This window comes from Polyodon spathula, chromosome 37 (assembly GCF_017654505.1).
Source record: "Polyodon spathula isolate WHYD16114869_AA chromosome 37, ASM1765450v1, whole genome shotgun sequence".
Lineage (NCBI taxonomy): Eukaryota > Metazoa > Chordata > Actinopteri > Acipenseriformes > Polyodontidae > Polyodon > Polyodon spathula.
This window is the reverse complement of record NC_054570.1, coordinates 919-25,000: the sequence shown is the minus strand read 5'-3', so window position 1 is coordinate 25,000 and position 24,082 is coordinate 919. Positions and strand designations below refer to the sequence as shown.

At 41.4% G+C, this 24,082-nt stretch overlaps 1 protein-coding gene across 1 annotated transcript; it reads right to left on the bottom strand.

The window, feature by feature from the left end:
• Positions 1–6: 6 nt before the first annotated feature.
• On the bottom strand, positions 7–23,258 carry LOC121304142 (integrin alpha-11-like; the record flags this gene model as incomplete). The annotated part of the gene is made up of 28 exons (XM_041235107.1): positions 7–150; positions 343–456; positions 1,131–1,226; positions 1,435–1,545; positions 1,757–1,840; positions 2,110–2,223; positions 2,721–2,811; positions 3,180–3,269; positions 3,779–3,855; positions 6,597–6,695; positions 7,231–7,435; positions 7,974–8,059; positions 8,520–8,630; positions 9,377–9,519; positions 10,126–10,292; positions 10,651–10,781; positions 11,021–11,224; positions 12,644–12,787; positions 14,321–14,469; positions 15,766–15,910; positions 18,667–18,737; positions 19,218–19,383; positions 19,980–20,124; positions 20,690–20,838; positions 21,142–21,269; positions 21,988–22,102; positions 22,391–22,482; positions 23,149–23,258. Coding segments are annotated over 28 exons (3,421 nt in total), but the record flags the coding sequence as incomplete, so codon positions are not given.
• Positions 23,259–24,082: the final 824 nt, after the last annotated feature.

Genomic DNA, 24,082 nt, shown 5'->3' with positions numbered 1-24,082 from the left:
AAAAAAAAGTGCTTCAATATTTTACAGAAAGCGAGTTTGAGGCGTCGGGCATGCCGCGTGTGTGCGTTATCTCTCCTCTAAGGCTTTTCCGTTCGGCTCCTGCTCCCCCTCCTCTTTCCTCTTGTGGCGTGCGCTCTGGAAGAACCCCAGCTGTGGAGCGGAAAAGGAACCTGATTTTGGTGTGAAACTGGTTTCGATGACATGTATTGTTTTCTGCCCAATAACATTACCACCGCAGCATCTGAATAATATACAGTAGTTTGCATTCAGATCCGCCCATAAATTGCTTATGAATTACTGTCAGTGCGTATAACATGTGCCTCACCCCCACAACAGCCTTACCTTCCACAGCGCTAGAATCAGTAAAGCTAGAAGCAGCAACCCCCCTATCGTACTGCTGATAATGATCCACATGGGTATGACGTAATCGTCCTCTTTCGTAATCTCCAGGATTATCTGAAAAAGAAACAGAACATTTCACGTGATTAGACCGTGTCACAGGGACTGAAGAATTCCTGCTCCCTGCCATGAGGACAGCTGGCAACCCTGATGGTACAACACTCCCCGTACTGGGTGGCATTGCCCTCCCTTCCCCTATAGTGTATATCACTCTGTGCCAGTCCCCTGCCACACAACTCTAATACAACAAGGCAATGCAGCGTGTGTTCAGCAGAGTTCCAGCCGGAGAGAAACTCCATGTGTCCAGAGAATCTAACAGGGCTGTTTCATGGACCATTGGAAATGACTACAGGTGCAATAAGAAAAGGCAGTGAAGCTGCATGTAAGACATCACAAATGAGGTCACAAGGATACACACAGCCACTCTGTGTTTAAAAGGATCAGTGTAACATAACCAGGCCTGAAGGTGGCAGCACAGTACTTTTCTATAGAATAAAATGAAGGCTGCCCAGCTTAGGTGCATTTGCTCCTGAAGTTTTCAGGATATTCGTTTTGCATTACATAGAAGAGCAGAAAGCAAACAGGGCTTTCTTTAAATGCTCCTTCAAACACAGGTTCTATAAACGGCCAAATAGCCATGCTTCTGCAGTGACGTCAGCAGCAGGAGGTTATATCGGTTCTGTTTCACATTGGGAAGCAATGACTCGGGTGTCTGCGTCAACAGTACTCACATGACGAACAGACTTGTCTTCTCGTAGAAACATTGGACTGGACGCCTCCAACGCTATACTGGCGATAGTAACAAGTGCCAGTGATTTAAATTTAACCTGAGAAAATCAAAATAAAAACACGTCATGTATACCACTTTTTCCAAGATAACAATTCACGTTTTAAAGTCGAATTGAAATATGCATTGTCGATTATGATCAGATGCTAAGTCAACTGCATGGACCTGCAAATCCATATTCAGGATTTGTGCTTCCTGCAGTGGCTCCAGTCAGCCATCAGAGGGCGATCTCTCCCGTCTATACTCACTGTTTTCAGAGAATCTGTCCTCAGCACGCCACTGATGTGAACGTGGAGTTGCTTATACGGTTGAAGATTCACTCTGCACGTCACAGGAATGGTGACAGCGTTACTGTGATTCTGTTGGGAAACAGTTATAAAACATGAGCTGAATGCAACTGAATACAGTCAACTTACTGTACAGTATATGCATTGATATTCCTTTTCATGCAGCCAGTGATATAACATGATTTTTAATCGATTAATCAATCGGATTTAAAAAGGAGCATGGTTTCTTTATCTAAGTTATTATACACGTGTAAAGAGTTATTATTTGAAGATTTGAGTTTACCAGCTGTGGATAATGCCACAAGTCTTCTGAGTAGGTCCGCTTGTATGCTATCGTATTAGGAGCTGTGCAAAATGTGCCTTCTTTCTAAAAAACAATGAATAATCATTATAATAAATAGCTTAGACAGATACATGTGTTCATTATACATTAGAAGAAAAATAACGACTATATTTACAGGTACTAAAATAAAAGTGACATTTACTCACTGGTACCTTTGACTCTACCAGCAGATTTAGTTTGAATTCCTTTAAAGGCAGGTTCAGTAAGTAACCAGTGCTTGAGTTTCCCTACAATATTCAGTTGATGTCCACTGGGAAATCTGGAAGTCATATCTGAACAGTCAACATACACACCTGATCAATGTAGAAATCGATCAACTCCAAAAGCTGGTTGCCACTTTTTGTAACTCCAGGGATTTCGATATTCAATAGCAAATTTAGCACAGGGAAAAAGCCCAAATTTTGAATCTGTAGTTGAAAACATAAATACATCAAATGTAGTTTCAAACACAAATGTAATCCCAGCGGCACAAATCTATGGTATGTTTAGTTTCATTCTAGATATGGAATAGAACAGTCCTTTGAAAGCAAAAATCCAGGAGGACAATTGAAACTGTCATTCAGTGTTAATCTTCAGAACCAACAATTTCACCTGTTGATTCAATGTATCTGTACATATTGGGTTATCTGTCTTTCTATCCACCCATCTATCTATCCCATTAAAGGACAACAAGAAGCTCTCATTACATAAGAACATAAGAAAGTTTACAAACGAGAGGAGGCCATTCGGCCCATCTTGCTCGTTTGGTTGTTAGTAGCTTATTGATCCCAGAATCTCATCAAGCAGCTTCTTGAAGGATCACAGGGTGTCAGCTTCAACAACATTACTGGGGAGTTGGTTCCAGACCCTCAAGATTCTCTGTGTAAAAAATTGCCTCCGATTTTCTGTTCTGAATGCCCCTTACCTGGAATGTGAAGTTGAAAGGGGGGCTGATACGATGGTGCTTTTCCAGGGAATTGCTTGCTTTGATCTCATAGTGAGTGAGGCTGGAGTCCCTGTGGAAGGGAGAGAAGCTGCTGTCATTGAAAGCAGCTCCCTTGTCTTGTAATACTGCCGCTGGGTCAGGCAAAATGACAGAGGTTTGCTTTGTTCACCACCCCCCCGTTTTAAAATTTCTCACTTGTGCCCTTGCAGGATTTCTCCCTAGCTGGTATTTTATGAATAACTGGTATATTGATCTTAGAGTGCTGGTGTATTTTTCAAAGATACTTTCATGTGTGCTTTGGAATTGGTTGCTGTGAAAAAGTGTGATATGCTTTTGGGTTTCCTTTAACTGGATAACAGCATCAACATTTAAAATAACCTCACAGTGATTAGAAAATTAAAAGCAGTATATTGGAAGTGTGTGCAGTAAAAAATATACCTTGTAAACAGAAGCTCCGCTTCATACTTTAATTGATGAAAAATAACATTTGAATTATCATGGATGGTCATTTCATCTTCTTCTCCATCACTGAGAAAAATAAACAGAACCGTTTAGAACTGGCCCACCCTTGAATAGTGTGAGAAGCACACTTGTTTTACATAGATTCCCCATGAATATGTTCTCATTTACATATATTTCTAATGGGATTTTTGCAGAATGTTTAGTGGTCCAATGTTGTAACTGCGCAATGATTTTAAAGGGAAAGTCAAATCCTATTTCCCTGAATTCCCTTAATCAATACTACATGATTATATTTACTTATGTAGTAAATCACATACAAGTTTATAATGAAACATTTCTCTGTTCTGGAGAGCTCTGGAACAGAAATCCACAGTTTCAATCTGATGTTATTAAAGGTTAAACTTAATTGTTAAGTTGTACTGCAGTCAGAAAGCTGTGATACAGCAGCCAACCCTACTCCAGCTGGATAAGTAACGTCTTTAAGCGACATTGAGCTTGTTAAAGTTTAAACAGCGCTAAAGTAGTGCGGTCGAGCTGTCAAACAGATAAGGAATAAGTAATGACAGAGAGACAACCTGTTGGCAGACAGGACGATCTGCACATGATCCAGGAAAACAGACCTGCTGAACTCAAACTCCAGACGGAAAGCTACCTGCGGAGAGAGGCGAGCACAAGGCTTCAGACAGCAGGCACTGGACCCATTTACAGCTGTGTTAGTGCCGGTGCAGTGCCTGACCAGGGAGACGGTATAACCCAGGCAGGGACAGTTTAATCAACATTGTGACCATGGGGAGTGTCTGGTTTTTAATACAGCAGACTAGCCCTTCTTCACTCTCTGTTTAAAGACCAGCTGACCATCAAGACCTCTCTCTGCCAGTCTGTTTCATCTTGGAGACAGTCTGAAGATCCCTGTCTGTTTGTGTATGGTTTATATTTAGTTAGTGCCACAGCACAGCATGTCCTGGGGCAACACATTTTATAATCAGATCTGCAGACAGTTAGAGAGGTTTTCTGATTCCATGTCTAGACAGCGTCACCAGAGACCACAGTCCCTGAAGTGCACAAAAACATGCATCACACTCACAACACCGTTCCATAATTGCACTGCATTGGTATTCCTCAAACTTCTAGGCTGTTTCAAAGACAACGTCATGAAGAAACATTCTCAGTTTAACACTAATGGAGTTAAGCTGTACAGCGTTATATACACTGTTGCATTATATTTCTCTTTAGTTTCTTCACATGACTGCTTGCTGGATTGTGACAATAACCGTGAATATTTTGGCTACAATCGCGCATGTTTTTGTGATTTTTTGCATTGCAAACACTGTCACCTAGTGGCTATATCTTACTTTGTTTTTTCTGGGACCTTTTTTGGAAATAATCTAAAAGTGCCAATCAGAGGCAAAAAGTTAATTCCAAAAGTGGAGGAATGTTCACAAATTCTATTACTGAGATGTATTTGTCTGTTTTTTTTTTGTTTACCTCTTTTTTGAGTAGGAGTGTTACTTCCAGCTTCTGGTGAGATCCCAGGTAGGTTACCAAAGATTACAGTCTCTTTCTAGCCATTCATTGTCACCCCCTGTACTCCCCATTGTAGGATGGAGGGTTAAATAAAGGAGCAGCACCGAGTAAGAGAAGGTTCTGCATGATGCATTCTTCCTGACAGACAGCCAGGGCCAGACTGTCATACTCTATAACTCTCCCAGCTGAGCCACGGGATCCAGTGGAGACACACACAGGCTCTGAGAAGCACTTCCAACAACAATAGAGGAGTGTCATAAATAGCAGGTTTCTAAAAACGCAGCTGCAATAACCTCAAGCTGCACAGATGATTGTAATATTAGGGAGCTCGCTGCGATCCAGACTTCCAGATTTCCATTTCCAGCATTAGCTTTGTCTTGGCTGGGCTCAGGCTGTCTGATGCCACGCAGATACATTCTTAGACCTCATAGACCATTACAGAAGTGGCCTTCTGGGTCTCATTTCTTTAAAAAGAACAGCAATGCAAAAGAGCTGGCAAGCAGGAGTGTGGGGATTCTTTTCTGTGATGATTAATTAACGCTCTCAAAAGATGCTGGATAGGTCATATTAAGTTAACCACAGAGTAATCTGAAATAAACCACAGTTCCCATGTTAAATCTCCATTAAGTCCTGCTTCAAGACCATCACATGGATTTCACTTGTGACCCAAGCTGGATTTGAACCCAACCCTCCTTGGATGAATGTTTAACTCAAATGATTCAGTAGGGCAAGCTCGGAATATTAAATTCAACAGAACGGGCAAGGCTCTTTCTCTTTGTTAGTCTAGAGTGGAAAAACAAACTCAAAGCACTGGATTTCTGTTTTTATATTAGAATGCTGCATGAACTTGCGTCACAATTGAGTCCAGATGCCACTAAACTGGAAACAGCTTTCGTTTTCACTACAGATCCCACACGTTAATCTTATTGCATTTTCTCAAGCTGATTATGCCAAAATGTGTGATGATTTTAAAGACTAATGTTCACAGGCTGCATCATCAAGACTACACAGCTTAGAAAAATAATCTGTGTTATCATAGCTGGGTTTGAACCCAGGTCTTCAGGGTGTCAGCGTGACAAGTTATACAAGCTCACGCCTCCTGAACAGGACTGACTTATTTGCTATGATCTTTTTTTCTGATTAAGTGACATTTTCCTTCCTTCCAGACAGGCCTGTCTCTGAGAACACATTTTATTTGTTATGTATTGCAAGTGGTTAGCTTCTGTCACTGATAAACTCTTCAACTTCTAATATGAAGCCTTCTAAAGAAACAGTGAGCTGTTTTCAATGACAATAACTCAGTGATGAATTCTATAAATGAACTGCAGGTTTCAGATCCCAGGGGGGCCTCCAAAATCGTTAGGACGGTACACACATTGAAAGAACTGTACCGTTACGGCTCTTGAGATAAACAAAAAAATCGGAAACAGTTTACATTACCCAACTTGACAAGCCTGATAGGTTTTTATATTTTTCTAGAGGCTTACGTGAAAGTGTATTAACATAATTTGCTTCTAATTCCTCCCGCTCATAGTGGTTGAAATGTGCAACAGTCTTCAGAATGGCTCATAGTTTCGTCACTTTGAGTGCCTCGGGAAACATCAGGAATCGACACAGTCTTGGAAATAGAGACTGATTGTCGTCTATCAGCACTGTTCTGTATTGCTTTTCATATTCTACTAAGGAGCATAAAGAAAGTGCCTCTCCAGTTAATTAAAAAAAAAATCTTGAGCCAGGAATAATCCAATAGGCTAATTATTTACAAAGGTGCACATGCTTTCTAAATAATGAAACGGAGTGAAAACACACACAGAGACAATCTCTCTCTTCTGCAAGCTCTGCGCGGGAATCTGCTCAAGCCTGACTTACCTCTGCCTGGGATCTGAAGAAAGGGAGGCTGACATTGCACACTTTGTTGTGGTTCACATTGTCTTCGTTGCCGCACTCAATCTTGATGTCTGAGTTGTCCTGTCATGAAACGTGCACTCAGATTTATAAAATCAAAAGGAGAAAAAAAAAAATACAAAATAAAAAAAATACAGGGCAATACAATTCTCTCTGTTTGCTTTATGTTTTAACTTGTTACCACTTACCTGTAAAAAATGTGACTTTCTAGTGGAGCAACATGAGAAACGCTAACTGGCTGTATCGATATTGAAATTCAACCCTTTTTTAAACTGTTTAAAAAGGTTTCATGGACTGCAAACTTGATTTTATCAGGGATGCACATAAGACTCCCATTGCATAGCAGTTTGATTCATTTCTAGTTTTACTATGAGTTTGATAATAAACACCTGAGCTTGTTATCTATACACTGGGGCTAATCAAACCTTGAATGGGTGAAACTGCCATGCAATAGGAGTCTTATTTCTATCCCTGTTTAGTTAATCCAAAAATATTTTTTTCTTTTTAAACCCTTGCAGTCCTTAACTACCCTTGCGGTGTGTCTCTAGATTTGGCCACACTGTCCCTTCATAATCGAAGCTGCTGCTCTTTGAGTTACCTTAATGGTGAGGCTGGCGAAGTGCAGGTTGTGTGAGTAGGTGATGTTGAGTTGTGTGCTGTAGGCGTTCTCTCCTCTGTTCCTCAGCACAGCGTCCACGGCCAGCCTGCGCCTCCCGCTCTGGATCACACGGCTAGACCCCAGCGCCATGGCGTGGTGGCCACACAGGGACTCGGGGGCCCGCAACACCATGCGGCAGTACTCTCTGGGGACCGGGCAGGAAAAGCAGCATTAGGGCAAGCGCAGCTAGAAAACTGAAACCCTGAAGTTGCCCTTTATGCATGCTGTTGTCTTTCTGTTTAGATAGTTCAGTTACACTGTCAGTTCTGTTCAATTTCCCGACTGCTTGATACCAATAATTCTGCACTGCCTCCCCTTTTTCACTCCTGCTGAGATCCTCTGATTCCAGACCCTGTAGATAGGAACTCTGGTTCCAGACCCTGCAGATATGAACTCTGGTTCCAGACCCTTTAAATATGAACTCTGGTTCCAGACCCTGTAGATATGAACTCTGGTTCCAGATGCTGTAGATAGGAACTCTGGTTCCAGACCCTGTAGATAGGAACTCTGGTTTCAGACCCTGTAGATAGGAACTCTGGTTCCAGACCCTGTAGATATGAACTCTGGTTCCAGACCCTGTAGATAGGAACTCTGGTTCCAGACCCTGTAGATATGAACTCTGGTTCCAGACCGTGTAGATATGAATCATCTCTTTACAGAGACTCTTCCATGTGTTCACTCACCTCACGTCTGGGATGTCCGGTGTGCTGTGAATGGTCAGATCAGGAATGCAGCGCTCATCCTCATCACAGCCGTTCCAGAAGGATAACTGCAGGGACCAAGGCATGGACACTTTAAACCAGGGCCCCTCCAGTCTGATGTCGGACCAGCTCGGCTCTACTTAGCAAATGCAGGATTACCTCTTTACAAGTGCGGTTAGCTGACTCACAGACCCGTCTGGTAATTCTACATTCTCTGGTAATATAGAACCCTATTGATTACTTTATAAATGCACTACACCTGGAAGTGTATTAGAATAGATAGGAGTCAATTAGAACCAATCAGATCACTACTGATCATTAATAGGTCCAAAAAGATATGAGCAGGATTCTATGGTATGATATTCTGTGCATCAGTAGTTGATAGTTGCATTAAACTTTTGGGGTATACTTTTAGTAGTGTGGTTTTTATTTACCTGCTGCATTGTATGAACTCTTAATTCATTTATTAATAAGTCAGGTTTACATTTATTTTCCCCAAGGATAATCTATAGAAGCAATGTTACTTACAGATGCCTTTACTACAGTTGGCCACCCATCATCAAGCACTGGCCCCTCATCAGGATACAGCATCCCATACTCCAGAGTGAAAACCACTGGCCGCATGTAGTCTGTGGTTTCCTGCAGAGTAATCGTGAGAGCACACTAAATACAGTCTAAGGGATGAAGGACATTCACAAAGGGGCATGCACAGCGTGTTATAACAGTGCCATTAAAACTACCACCAAAACAGTACAAAACAGGGCAGATCCTTTTATTAATACACATGTGTATAAATAATTACTGGAATGATGATCAAATCAACATCAAATCCTGCCACATCTACAGATTAACCGGTAAATGTGTAGATTTACCAGCTCAGTGGCCAATGTATAAAATAACTGAGGAGATGGTAGGTAGGAGGTGAATTCAGAAATAAAGTAACATCAGGGAGCTTAATGGCAAAAAAAAAATTAAAAAAATTCTATTTCTATAAGATCTTTTAGGTACTGTACTTGGGTAAATTAACTTCACTGCATCCCTTCTTGCATTATTATTATTATTATTATTATTATTATTATTATTATTATTATTATTATTATTATTATTATTATATTGTATTTAGCAGAGACTATGTATTAATGTTTTGTCCTGTATAGAGACATGATTAGAAACAGATTTCCCAATTTTATTTTAAAATTGACCACAGGACAAACATTAGGCATGGTAATAATTACATCTCTTCAACAAAACTCATGCCTCTACTAAGTGTGTTTTGGTGTTACTAAGTTGAATTCATTTAGAAAAAAGTATATCCTAACTGCACGTATATATATATATATATACACAATTACCTGACAACAGAACATTTAAAAAAATCTACTTACAAACACGTGGAAATAGATATGGTCACAGAGCTCTATGCCAGAGAGCACAGAGATGTTTTTGTGTAGATGTTTGTCGCTTGTCTCATCTAAAATCGCCCTGGCCGCGTATCTCCGCTCATCGATAAAAGCAGTGTACTTCAGAGCTGGAAGAGATCAAATCTTTGTTTGTTTGCTACATTACCCTAGATGGAGGACTGAATCAAAATGCGTGCTAGCTGGTTCACTGTGAAGCCAACGCTGATTTGTATCTTTAGTGCCTCCAGTACATTTTGGGTCCCCAATAAGGCTTCATTACCAGAATATAACTAGTGGATCGTTCAAGTAAAACATTAATTACATACATTTTTAATGGCCCATCTAATTTGGGTTCTGTATGGAAAGACATTTAAATTCCTGGCCTAAACACAAACCACTGAATTTAACAACTAAAAGTGGGAGTTAATTAACCAGGAAAAATAAAACCTGACCTCGTGATGGGAAGTAGGACCCACAAACTCTTAGAACAGATATACAGCTGAAACAGATCCCTCTCCAAACACAAGGAATCCACAGAGAGCTACTACTGCAATACAGATTGACTCCTGTGGTACTCTCGCTAACCACTGAAACATTTTCATTAGTTTGATTCAGAGAGGAACTGCTAGGTGTGTGCTGGGGGAATACTGGGGGTCTGCTGTGACCTCTCAGGTTAATCCAAAGAACCTATCAACATCATGTATTGCAAATAAGAAATACATCTCAAGACTCACCTACTTCCTGAGTCAGAAAGTGTGGTGTTTTGGTCGTTATGTTCAGACAGGCAATCGCAGCCATGCATGTGGCATCTTTTCCGTTCCGTTTGCAGTCCTTGTTGAAGATGTTCACTTTGGCCGGTTCGAACTTGATGGTGGCATGTATTTGGACAATGCTGCGGGACCTGCACACAGAGAAGCAATGAAGAGAAGCCTTGATCATGTTACATTAGTAACTGACATCTTTGCTGGGCCTGATTCATTCAAAAAAACTGAAGCTCTCTGTTGCTCATGAAACTACACACACTTTTTGTAGTTCTTTCTCAAGCAGTAAGAATTATGTCAGTCTAAATGTACCTAGTTCCAATGAGGCAATTCATGGTACATAAGAGTAATTATTGTTCTGACATTTTATGGAGACTAATAGAATCTCAGCCTGACCCTGTCTCACTGTCAAATAGCTCACCCATGTTAAAACAACACACCATCAGAGCCTCATGATTCCATGGGCACACCAACAGGGATATTACCAAGGGTACGTACCAGAGCAGGACTGCGGCCCCCAGGGACCCCACTGCTAAATCCACCAGGCCGTCCTGGTTCAGGTCCATCTTTCCATGAATGCTGCGCCCAAAATACATGAGTCCAGAGGGCAGGTCTGCCGCACCTATCCTCTGACATGAAGAGATATAACATTATCATTTCTGTTTTAGAAGCACGATGTAATCTGAGCAATGTAATACACAAGAAAACATTTCCCTTATTGTCACATGACTGTATATTTTTCTCTTCCTGTCAGGTGGTTGGGGGGGGTGTCTGCAGCATTTACTCTGGCAATGCTGCTACCCAAGAAAGCAAAAACAAACCAGTTGAGTTCTGCAGTTGGCTGTGGGTTAAGGAATGGGATGAGCACCTGTTTGTGTTTCCTGAGGATCCTGTCTCTGTAGCCGTGGAAGATGTAGATTGCCCCTTGGTGCTCGTCCTCCAGTGGGGCTCCCACGACCACATCGTTGTACGTGTCGTAGTTGAGATCGGGGACGGGAGAGATTGACGAGCCGAAGCGGGCATTCTGAGCACCGTCTCCCACCTCCAAAGAGCCGTCGAGAACGAACCTGTTCTGTAAAGTGGACAAGATCCACAAGGTCAGCAATACCGCCCCAAAGACTGACAGATCAATGACGGCATGTAGTGTCCATCTTCAGATAGAGACCACAATCAGAGATCGTTACTGTCATGGACAATAGCCATGGTAGAATTGGCTTCAAGATATGCAATATACAAACTTTTTAATAGACGGTAATGTGTACAGCTGTGCACTCTCTCTTTCATTTTGGGAAGCTGAAAGGACTGCACATCTCCAAGCCCGATTGTGTGTATATGAGATTTACTTCTGATGTATTGCAATGTTTGGGAAACATGAACTCTGAAAGAGTTTGAATATTTAACATGTATTTAATATAGGCTTGGGATTTGTCATCAGTAGATGTTTACTGCATTCAAATGTAGTATGAATGAAATCAGCATCGTAACCAGAGCTGATATTCTACAGAGATCAAACTTAGATTTCAAGCTCTAGCTGGCAGTATTTATATGACTGCTTGGTATTTACTATTCAACCTCCAAATCTGTTACATGGCAAACCAACAAACCAACTTTTGTACTTTACCAAAATCTGTACATGAGCATCAGCATTGATGATGCAAAAAAACAACTGAGGACACGACTTCAGTGTCCTCATAGCTAGTTACGGCCATGAATGCAATAGGAAAGCATGTGTTTGTTTGTGCTCAAGTACTGCTGAAATACTAACGCACTGCAAACATTTTAATAGGGTTCATGTTACACCCACTTCTTGGAACTTTCATGGGAAACAAACAACAAAAGAAAAGTATTTGCTTTGATTAGATAATGCTGAGCTGGGAGCCAGGCTCATGTAGTGCATTTCAAAAACTAATTATGATTTGTTTTTGATGTCATATTATATCACTTGTTTTATTTTAACTAGGCCATGTGCTGGGGATGCAGACAACTGCAAAATCTGGAGAATCCACAAGGGTGTGACAACGCTAGAGATTGCTGCAGCTGGTGAAATACAATGTGTAGAATTGTTTAGTATGTGGAAATGGTATTTACTTAAAACAGCTTAGCAAACTAAAAATACTATCAATAACTGCAATACAGCTCCTTATTGTATATAAGAATTCAGCCCTGCGAAGGTGTTTTTGTATTTATTACTCTAGGTTGCATTTTGCGGCTTCACATGTGGAAAATGATACTTACTGTAATGGCAGTGCCCAGTTTGAATAAAGTCTTCCTTGCTCACACACCCAATCACACAGCTTGATGATTTGCATTATTCTCTAGTTCTATGGTCTATTCAGGCTTACAGACACAGCGTAAACTAGGATGCCAATAATTTGTATTAATGTTTAAGTAAGATTTTATTTTTCAAGGACACATTTAATACTGAGTGAATGAAGCTGCAGAATGGGCGGATAATGCACAGGCTGTTTTTCTTTGCTGTTTTTGCACGTACTTGTTCTGTGACCCGGTAGATGTAGATTTTGCCTTTCTCCCAGCCCTGGCTGAAGTACATGGGAGCACCGACAAGAAGAGCATCTGTTACTCCATCACCATCAATGTCCACAGAACCGATTTCACTCCCATAGTAGGATCCAATCTGGAAGCAATCAACCTGGCATTGTTAGTACCATATATGAAAAGGGAGAACGGGAGGCATTGTTTTGCTTACTTAAATTTTTGGAACACAATTACCAGATTATCTTAAACCATTGTTGATCAGCTTTGAAAATAAAGTTGCTCGAATTATGTTAACAATACAAATGCTCTATTGTTATATTTGGGGCATTTAATACTTGATGTAACAACTGAAGGTGTGCTCCTTAGAAAATGAAACATTTACATCAAATTAAAATAAAGAAAGAAATTACAGACAATATGGGGCTCATGTTCTGAGTCTGTAGTCCTGGGTCACAGACCACATTTCAGAACTAGGATTCCCATCATTGAAGGATGGCCAATCTGAATCCTAGTCCCAAACTAAAAAGAAACTCATGCAACTCCTCACGTGAAGGAGGTTGTTTTTACATTGTTAGGCACTGACGCTGCTATGGCAGTTCTTGACCTGAAACGTCGCTTCAGCTTGAGCGCATTAATAGAAAGCATGTGCACTTCAGAGTAGATGTGAGCAGGGTAAAGCAGTGTCTAGATCATCATGTGTTATGCATATGTGACCAAAACCTACTCTGAAGAACTCAAGGCAATTAGGATCACGCTGTTAACCAACCCGGTCTGGAGTGCTTGAATGTGCTGCATGCTAGTGTTTGCAAATGTTATACATTGTGACATGCACCTGTGCATCATCGTGTTACTTATATGAATGCACTGTGTGCTTCTTCGAAACCCATGCAATGCAACACGTGACTCAAGCTAAAGGAATATTACACCTCTACTGGAAATGTGCTTTTCCATTTAGCAAAGTTCTAAGAAAAGTACTAAGCGAACCTGTTTTCCATGAACTTCACTTTACTGTAAATGAGCCCTTCATTGTTTTTACCATTTCAGGATTTTTTAAAGTTAGATTGCAAAATAATGAGGGTGCCCTACAAAATGTGTAACGTAAACAAAGACATAAAAAGAAAGGATGGAAATAATAAACGACAGATTGTTTGTTTAGAAATTAGAAATGAGCTCCAGCCTGAAAGCTGGTGTATTTCACAAATGCTGCTATCAAGTAATGTAGTTCAGGATTCCAATCGGCCTGCATGTGTGTGTGGCACATGTAGCTGAAAACAGTTGTGAGGGAAACTTATTGGAGCCAGGTGGCAAACTGCACAGCCCTCAAAAACATCTGCGCTTTCAACTAATGAAAAAAGAGGACATTTCATAACCACACGATTCATAGATGCTTGATTATTGCAAGAACTACATCTCCCAGCAGCCTCCATTCCAATCCATTTGCTGTGTCTCCAATGAGAGACGCCTGGTTGCATGATTCTTCAGTGATTCCAGAAACTAGGGAGTCAGTGTTACGAGTTAAAGATACATGCTTAAAAGAGTTCACTGTGAACAGGTGTTACAGGTTTCCGATGAAGCAGTCTCCTTTTTAACCTAGAAACTGATAGATGACTGCTCCTGCATTTCAAGATACAATATGTTTTTTGCTTGTAATCCTCTCATACCCATCGAGTACCTGCTGTCCTTTCAGCGAATGAAGAATGGTGAGGTTCCCGTTGTTCTTCAGTGTGAATATGATCACTTTGCCGGTGTGGTTAAACCTTGGAGCTCCTGCGACATACAACCTGCCAGCCTTCGCAGACACAAGCGATGTCACTGTGTAACCTGTAACAGAGCACATATATCATAAGGGAGCTTTACTTCTATCATGTACTCTATGCCTGCCTGGCAGTAGAAGGGTTACTGAAGTGTGATGAGGTGACCCAGGAAGACTTTCCTCTGCACAGGCCAATGCACAAGACTGGTAACTCAATGCAAGCAGCACCCTGCCCTATAAGAGGCTGTGCTTTTACTAAGTGAGCCACTGGGACTCCTACTGTAATCCATTATCAATGTGCTTGTCAGAGCCTTCACAACCAGCATAACCAACACAACAATACAATGGAATCAATACGCACTACGATGGTCACATTTGTTTAAAAAGGACCTTATTAGTATAGTCCATAGTTGTTTTTTTAATCATTTATCATTGCTATTATGACTACATGACACTCAGTGTATAAGACACACTCTTGTTGGCACGAACAAAGACATATGACCAAGTCTGTTTGAGCCCGATCAGTGGCCCATGACATAATGGAAAAATATGAAACATGATGTGTGTGATTCACATCCCATTAAACCACATGGACCTTGCTATGTACTTGCATGGGAGTGCCAATGGTGTTGTGGAGATTACTCTGCACAGTTTAAAGTGTTGCGACCAATATCCTTGCTAACGACTGACAATTGAGAAATGAAAGAAATCAGCCTGAGCAGGCTGCCAAGCTGTGTATCACTGTCAGGAAACTACTACCAGCTCTGTTATTTTCATTTCTTCCGCTTCCGATGAGGAGAAGTTACATCACTTGCACAGCACTTGCAATGGTGGAGCATTTCTAAGAATATTAAGAAACATAATAAAGTGCTGAAAAGCCAACTAAGGAATACATGTAAGTTGATATTTGTAGGACAAAGCTGAAGAAATTAACAGTAACACAGATCTTTAACAAAATATACATTTTGCTCATTTCAGAGCAGACACAGTGTGCACATTCTTGATCTAAATGCTGTTTCACTGTCAATTTGCGCCAGTACTGCAGACGTAGGATGAGACCCACACCTCTAGCATTAGGAAGGAATGTGTCTATGTGCAGTAAAAAGGGCCCTGCGGTTTCTGAGGTCTCCCAGTTACCCACTGGCTTTACAAGCACTGCCAGACCTCAGGTGTCTAACATGCTAGAGACCTGCATCAAGTCACCACTTTGTAAATAACTGTACAGGAAACAAATCTAAACAACAGCACATAGTAAAATAAGTACACTGTTGAATGATCTGAGGATAGCGGAGCTCTATCGTAACAGCGGCACGGGAGCAGCCAATGTAAACAGGGCTCAGGCTGGGTCTCTCTGTTGCACTCACCCAGGTAGGCTCCATGGTTCTTCAGCTCCTCAGGGAACTCCTGCAGGTACGCCTGTTTGGGAGGGATGATCCTTCCATGGCCAGTCTCCTTCAGCACAGCACCATTCCAGTCATAGGCTCCCACCGCACCCATCAGAATACCGTCCTGGGGTAGAGGGGACAGGGAATTCAGTAAATACAGTAAATTGAAAGTCCACTAGTATTGTAAGATTATCGTGTCAGGACTTGATGTTTGCATCTCGTCTTCCAATCTCGTTTCCAGCAGCACAGCTGGTCAGTCCTTCGACCGCAGCGGCTCTGATGCCAGGCCGTAAACAGTCCTTCATGGCTCGGTGGGAGACGATTAGCTGGCTGGTGTTTTTAACTGGCTAGCTCCGTTTCTTTGCCTCAGTTCACCTCCTCATCCTGCAAACCCACCCCTTCGATTCAATTCATCTCAAGACTCAAAGCAACTATAAAACATTTGCTGGGCTAATGCAGGCCTGTAGAGAAAACTGACTACTAGCTATTAGTCTCTGTTGCCACTACATGCACAGAGATATACGATCAACCGTGGGTAAAACGGATAAAACAACACAAGAGCTGCGTGTGGAGTGGGGTTCTGCATCATCAGATCAGCATTGTGTGAGCTTTTGTTTCTGTGAGCAGTGGGACGGGGTTCCAAACCAGTAGCTTACATATATATATAAACAGTGCTATGGCAGCGATCCAGAGTAGCCTTTCCAGACGTTTACAGCACAAGTTGATTTGCAGCCTTTGAACAAAAGACCAAAAGCTTCAGAAAAGACTGATGACGTCAGTTTCCATACAAATAAAACCAAATGTGATTTTGCACTTTATTGTTGCTCTCCTTGGATTCTAAAGAGAAGTGTAGACCGGTCCTCAGTCAAGGCTCTCACATTGCAGCTGGGGTGCTGATATATTTAACAGAGGAGGAGTTCCCCACAGCTGTACAGATCTGTTCCGTAAGACTGCGCTGGTCAGCTTACATGGTGCATTTAAAGTAATACTGGCTGCCTTGGCCAAGTGATTTGTGAACTGGAATTAGTTTTGTTTTTCAGTCAAGAGAACCCTTCATTAAAAGAGATTGGCCACTGACACGTCAAAAAGAGGGAGGGGTTGATTGGAGAATGTGCTTTGACTGCCGGTGTATCCCTGCAACATCTTTTTATTTAAATATAGTTTTGATCTTTTTTTTATTCATGTGTTCTGTGTCACTAATCAATTAGTAATGCAGCACAAGCTCATTGTATTTGCAAGAGCTCAGAGCTAGGAGCTTGGATAACCGGGAGAAGGTTTTTCCTGAATGTAATTTTCCATGCCTGTTGTGCAAACTGTCAGCACTGTTCCTGTTTAATAGAAACAAAGACAATGTTGACTGCTCAGATACAGATTTAATTGAGAAGAAAGTAACCATTAGGTAATATATTTACTGAGCAGGGGAACTTTTTAACAACGAAACCTGCAAGAAAGTCTTAAAACTGTTGTTTCCACTTTATAGGGATAATTTTATTCTATTGGACACTTTCTTTGAAATCTCCTTCCTATTTAAATAAATAAAAGAATAGACACTATGCTGTGTATAGACTGGCTTTTTATTGAGACATTACGTTTGCCACGATTCATTATTAAAGTTAACTGCAGTACACCATGTTGCATAGAGTTGTATTACACACTAATGTTAAGCTGAGCATGGTAAAAGAACATGGAAAGGAGAGACTCATGAGTTGAAGCTTTGTGAATACAGTTTCGTAGGTATGCAGATCAAGTTAAGATTTGAAGTCCACGATGATCCAGGGAGGAGTCAATCAGGAGTGGAGTTAAGGCTTTGCGAATGAGTGCACGAGTGACAGTGAGAGGCAGACGCTCATCTGATGAAGATGGAGGATTACCCAGGCAGGGATCCCCCAGGGCATCAATAAAACACTGGATCAGCTACTCTCCCCAGCAGTGCGGCTCTGCTCAGGGAACTGAGTGCACACTGAGTGAAGGATCCTGGGGCTCAGCTACCACAACGTCTCACATGTGGCAGCCTGGTGTTATATATGTACTAATGCTTTCTCATAGTGCCTGGCAAGCGTTCCTGAATTACTCTCAATTCAGCTTTTGCCTTTAAACTTACCGCATGTGCTTTCACAAAGTAATATTGTCATTTAAACAAACAAAAAAATATGAAACAAAATCCTAATATTTTCCAAGAGAACCATTTCTCCATTTCTTGTTATTACCTTGGTCCTTTGTCATGGATATAGCAGCTATCCCTGGAATTCAGTAATTAGGTTCAGTTTGAAATGAAAGACCACTTAGTCTCTTTCTGTCCTTCCTTTTTATAGGGTAAGTTCTTGGAAAGCCAGCCTCTGTTTTTTTGAGGAACTTGAACTAATTAAGAGCCCGGCATCAGCAGCAGTGATATGGGGTGAGTTGAGCCAGACTGCATTGCACACTGTACACTTGTATCTAATAACAAAACAAGCCTCAGCTGAAGTGTGGGGCTCACTATTTACACCCTTTTAATTACATTTTATATACAAACTCCAAAGAATGGGCTTTTCTGAATTACTGAAGTCATCTGTCTCAGCAAGGAATTTAAATGTCATTGCGGAGAACGAAGAGAAAGTGAAGAATTGTGCCTTATTCCTGTCAAGAGATTTCAGGGCAGTTATAAATTGGTTCCCCACTGCTGCAATAATCTGTACTGAATTGTTCCCCCTGGTGTATGTTGGTTGTAGCAGCAGTGTGGAATCAATTAACCAGTTGCACCGTACCTGTGATGCTTCCTGTTAGGCTTGAGAGATAGAGAGTGTAGAGTTCTAAATAGAGATGATCTCATCTAGATTATCCCATTGGAAACAAGATGAACTATGCGGGAGACACGTCTTGGTTTTAAAGCTCTGTACTTACCTCCACAATATGTGAAGAGAACCCCGCCTGGGACATTTCAAGGCCAAACGATGTTTCATTCTTGTTAGTTCCTGCCAAAGAGAAGAAAGGGACGAATCATGATGGACTGCCAAGTACGACATGAGCTCAAGATATTAAACACCAGAAGAGTCTGAAAGATTCTCTTATGAGTCCCAAGCCCAGATCTGTGTGGAATTAGAGCACGTCACTATCCTCATTGAAGTGACAAAATGGCTGGAAACTTTCCTTCTCCATGCATTTCTAAAATATCTTTAAGAAATAAACATATCCTTCTAATTGCAACAGCTAGGATCAATTAATCAAACAGCATAATAATTTATGAACATTAGTACCATATTCTGTACTCTAAGCACTCAGTTTTTCCAGGCACAAGGATAAAACAAATCTCATTTTTTAAAAATTTATATTAATTGTCCATTGTGTGATGATGAACTAAAACTCAATTCAACAGAACTGTTTCTTTCTGTGAATAATCCATGCAGCAAATTTGCTGCTTCCCAAGCTTAGGGGGATCATGAGCCAACTCTTACCTTCCAAGCTGAAGATTCGTTCTCCCAGCGCGTCCACGATATCCTTCAGTGCAGACTCGTCCGCCACGTTAAAGAAGTGCTTGTCATCGGGGTCGCTGGCGATGTCCTTTATTTCTTTCAAAAAGGCCTTTGGATTGATCCCTCTTCTGTTATAGTATCCAAGAACCTGCGTTGAGAGGAAGGGGGCTGTATCAGGACTGTTGTATTTAGACAGCAATCACTTTTTGGCAAGCTCCCTGTTTGTGAAGCCACTCTTCTCTCTCGCTGAAGAGGAGACAGGCAGCACTATCAGCTGATTATGACTAAATCTTCAGTTCACATGGGGGAAGGAACTCCTGCCTAGCCTGTGTACAAGCCCATATGAAAATGAAATATATGTTTCCTGTCTTACTAATTAATCTTGGAAACCTTTTCTGTATACTATCCAAAGAGAGTGCAATGAATTGGCATCTCAGCCCATTGAATTGAATGGAAAGGCAAGGGCTGGAGGCAAACCGCTAACCTCACGGTTCAAAGAGGAACATCTTACCATTCAACTAAAGAGCAAGCAAGGAAGGGACATGCTGCTGTCGGTATTATTAACTCAGCAGCTGCTAGGTGGAGATTCATTGCAAGAGATTAACCAATACCTGAAGATACAACAATGAGGCTATCAGCAGTTTAGAAACATACGTTCCTCTGTAAATGCAGGTGACCAAGACCATATACTCCACTATAGACAGCTATCCAAGAACAGTGGGGCTGAACTCAATCTCTACTTACCGCAATGGCGTATCGTGTGATGTTGTCCTTCTCGCTGTCTTTAATCACTTTCTCTAAGTCTGGACTGTCGTGTGATTCTCCGTCCGTAATCACAATCATCACCTTCTTGGAGCCCCTCCTCCCACCTCTTTTAAACGCCTCTGAACTGAGGAATAATTCAATTAATTTATTAAATCATTTGCACTTGACTGGCTGGTGGATTAATACTGAATTTACATAAACAATAAGAACTCAATTGTTTGTCTTTTTTGTGGGTAATTATTGTATTGCTCTTCCATGCTTCCATCTGGACCGTGGCACTGGCCCCTAAAACTCAATCTCATCTCACTCCAGTATCAAAACGGTGTTGCCCTCTGTCCCATCTGCAGCCTGCCATTCCAGATGACGTTACACAGCGGTCAAAGCTTGACTCATTGGTAAGCAGTCTTTTATTAATTCCTTCCCCTACCTGAAATGCTTTCCTGATTGTAAAAATAACTCACAATCTGCCTGCATGAGCACCCTGCCCTCATGATTAGGAAACTTCTTCCATCAGAGCAGGTTTCTTTCCACCAGCTCCCCACTGGGGATGAAAGAGACCCAGTTCAGGGATGTTTGATCTCAGTCTGCTGCCGATGGAAACGGACAGGCCTGATTTCAACTCCATCCTGGTTGCAGATGAATAAGCCATTCTAAAGGTGACAGTGCCCCTGTTTGATGAAGTCTGTTACCGTGCTATCTCTATGCCGAAAGCAGTCCTGGTCTCAGCTCCTCCACGCTGCTCGATGTTTCTGGCGGCGTTTACCACTTCCTCCACAGTCTTATAGTCGTTGAGCTGAAATTCGTGGACAACATCTTCCCCGTACTGCACCACTCCGACCTGGGGACACAAAATACTGTCACTGCCAAGAGGAAACAAAGGCAAGCGGCCCATCAGTGCAGCCTAGAGCCATCTGTTTTTGTGCTGAGTTGGTCTTGTTTATGCATATGCACTAATCTATAAATACAACTTAAACAGCTGTTAGATGAACTCCCATATCAGCTCTTGTTTCAATTCCAATTCCAATAAAAGGTGTAAGATGCAATTCATTTGGAACTGAACTCCATTGAATGCCTTGGGAATCTGTGTTATATGAAAGGGGCTGCACACTGTAGCAGTGCGGTTTGTTATTACTGCTCTTACCTGGATCTGGCCTGGTCCAATGTAGAATTTCTGCAGGATGTTGATGAGGAAATTCTGGACTTCATACCATGGGTAGATAGAGTTGGATCCATCCAGAACGATCACAATATCCATGTACGTCTCGCACCCTGTCATAAAAAACAAGTTCAATAGTCCTTATTAGCCTACACAGTATGAAGTGTGCTTGCAATAATCACTAACACTGCAAGGTAAAAGTTTAAGGCATAGAATTTTAAAAACAGTTCAAGTATGCTTACTGCCATGCATCCATCAGCTTAAACACTACCAGTTCAACACAACTATAGCATCTGATAGCTCGTGGGAGGGCGGGCGCTCCTAGTGCTAGTGCTATTTCAGGGGCTATAAGCACAAGCAACCAATACAGTCTGAAAAGCAGGACCGCAAAGGTCTGTAAAGAGTTTAGCTGACGTGAATGAGCAACAAATTAGTGTTAACCTGAACACAGTTGTGACTGCAGCTTGAAATGGACCACTAAATCGGGCTAACTAAGCCATTGGCCATTCTCTGCGTGTCTGGAATATTATTTTTCCACTTCTAATTAAGTATGTTATTCTAACACTTGCTGGGCTCATTTTCACAAACCCTTGAATATGCGGTACTTTTGTAATGACTAAACCAGTTTCTACCAACAAAGTCCATTCCCACTTCGCAATCCGCTTCACCAGGCTGAGGAAAACGTGTTTGTGAACATCCTCTACACCCCAAGTACACAAACCCTTGCCCTCGGGGAAACTTAATTCCAATTAAAGGAATGCATATTTAGGTTATCTTCAAAGAACAGAAAGCTGGATGGGTATGTATGTGCAGGCTGAATGTTTCCCATACTCTGGAATGCCGGAGCGATGGTTCTGGAGAACTTGAAGGTGGAGTTAACTCGAGAGCAGATTCCCGTGCTGTAATAGGAGCTGCCGCATTCGTGGGACCAGAGCGGGCCGCAGGTCTGAAACAACAACAGCAGCAACAGGACCAGATTGAAAATGGATTCGTTACCTCAGACCCAAGAATCCTGAGCACAGGAGACAATACACTGTAGCTGACTGTATCTCACACAGCTGGCTTAATTATATCATTATTTTCAGAAAACGCAGCTTGACCTAACGAGCAATACAACCATTTTTATATTTTATATATCAGGAAGGAAGGAAGGGAAATGATTGTGAAATGGTTTTCAGAATGATAAGGATACTGCTAATTGAGTCAGTGAGATGGTCTGGAGACTCTTACTTACCACAAAGCTGTTGTCTTTGGGGTTGGTGGTGAGGGTCATTCCCAGCCGCATTTTATCCTTCCTCTCTGCCACATTGGTAAGGGATACCCTTCCTTTAGGAAACAAATTCAGAGCTGTGAGAACACTAACATGCTACCATGTACATATATAATACGTTTCAATGTGATGTACAGTCATTTCCATGTCAACTATCTAATAAATGCCTGTCATTTTTCAGGTTACTAAACTTTTACAAAGCTTATAAACTATATACAGTATTTACCATTGTTATCAGCTTGTCTTCACTTTGTTCTATACCCTTCTTGGCTGTGCTGTGCCATGCTTTCATTATGCTTACTCTGCTTGGTAAATCCACAGCACACTTTCATTGGATCATCCAAAACCAACAAACACTCAATCCCAGATTACGAGTCAGTGGTGTCACAGGAAAAAACGCTCAACATTTTATAGTAATGAGGAAAACAATGTAATCTTTCTGATTCCCTTTAAGAACCTGCCCCTCGATTGGAAGCTGCACTGAATGCATATAGGCTGAGATAAATGATTCTGATAACAAGGATGGATAATAATAGTAAATCACTGTAAGTCTATCTAAATTAGCAGACAGGCTGATAACTGCCTGTTTTATAAATTATTTTTACTGGATTGTTATCACTAGCAGCACACAATGATACAGGAATGCACTAATGGCTGAGCCAGCCTGACCCCTGGTGTCCTGCGAGCTGGCATGGTTTCAGAGGGCAAGGCTGACACAGTACCTAGGTTGAGTTTGGAGCAGGTGCTGTTTTTCTTGTTGTTCATCAGGCACCTGTAGATATCGCCTGTCTGCTGCTGTCCGTTGGTTTCAAATGGAGCACCAACCAGCAGCCTAGAGAAAACGACAGAGCACAATCATTCAGACAAAGAGAGCAGCAAGCTTCATACAGCATGATGCCAGGATATACCTCTTTAAGGGTTTTTAAATTAATACTCACTGCTAAAATAGAATCGTGTCACTAATTTGGAAACAGAGAAATTGTGAAGAAAGACCTTATTGCAAATATACGCAGTCTTTTTCCTGTGGTCAAATAATGCAGTAGGGAGCTGTTCATTCATGATGCATGTAAGCTGGAGTGTGTACCTCAGGTAATATTCACCAGTTGTTTTTTTGTTTTTTTTAGATACATGTGTCAGAATTGATCTAGGCTTGGAAACAAATGGTGGATTTGAGCTCAAATATGTATATATTTCAGGATTGTGACTTTAACAGCTCCCACCCCAGTGTCTCACTAGTTATCTTAAACTCTTCCCCCCGTCTTCAATTCATACTTTCTTCTTTAGGTAATTCTTCCACGCAGCTGAGCTCATTTTGGAAACAGTTCTGTTTTCCAGTGAATACTCTTTTTAGAATGTGAGTCGGTGCTCGTGACACAGGCAGTTGCTAGAGCAGCCTTGGCTGCTTCTCGTCTTAATAACACAGCAGGGATGAGCTTTTAACCTCATCGCACCAAGAGGCTGGATCAGTAAAGATTGTGAATCATACAACACTGCTGGTTACACTCTCCTTCCTTTAGCCTTGTTCATTATTTTCTCATTTTCAGATTTGTGCGATTTTGAGATTTTTCAAAGTACTGTTTAAATTCCCAAAGATTTTTTTTAAAAGCAGTTCTTCAAAATATTAAACAGTCCTTAAAGTTTTGTGACTATGATCCA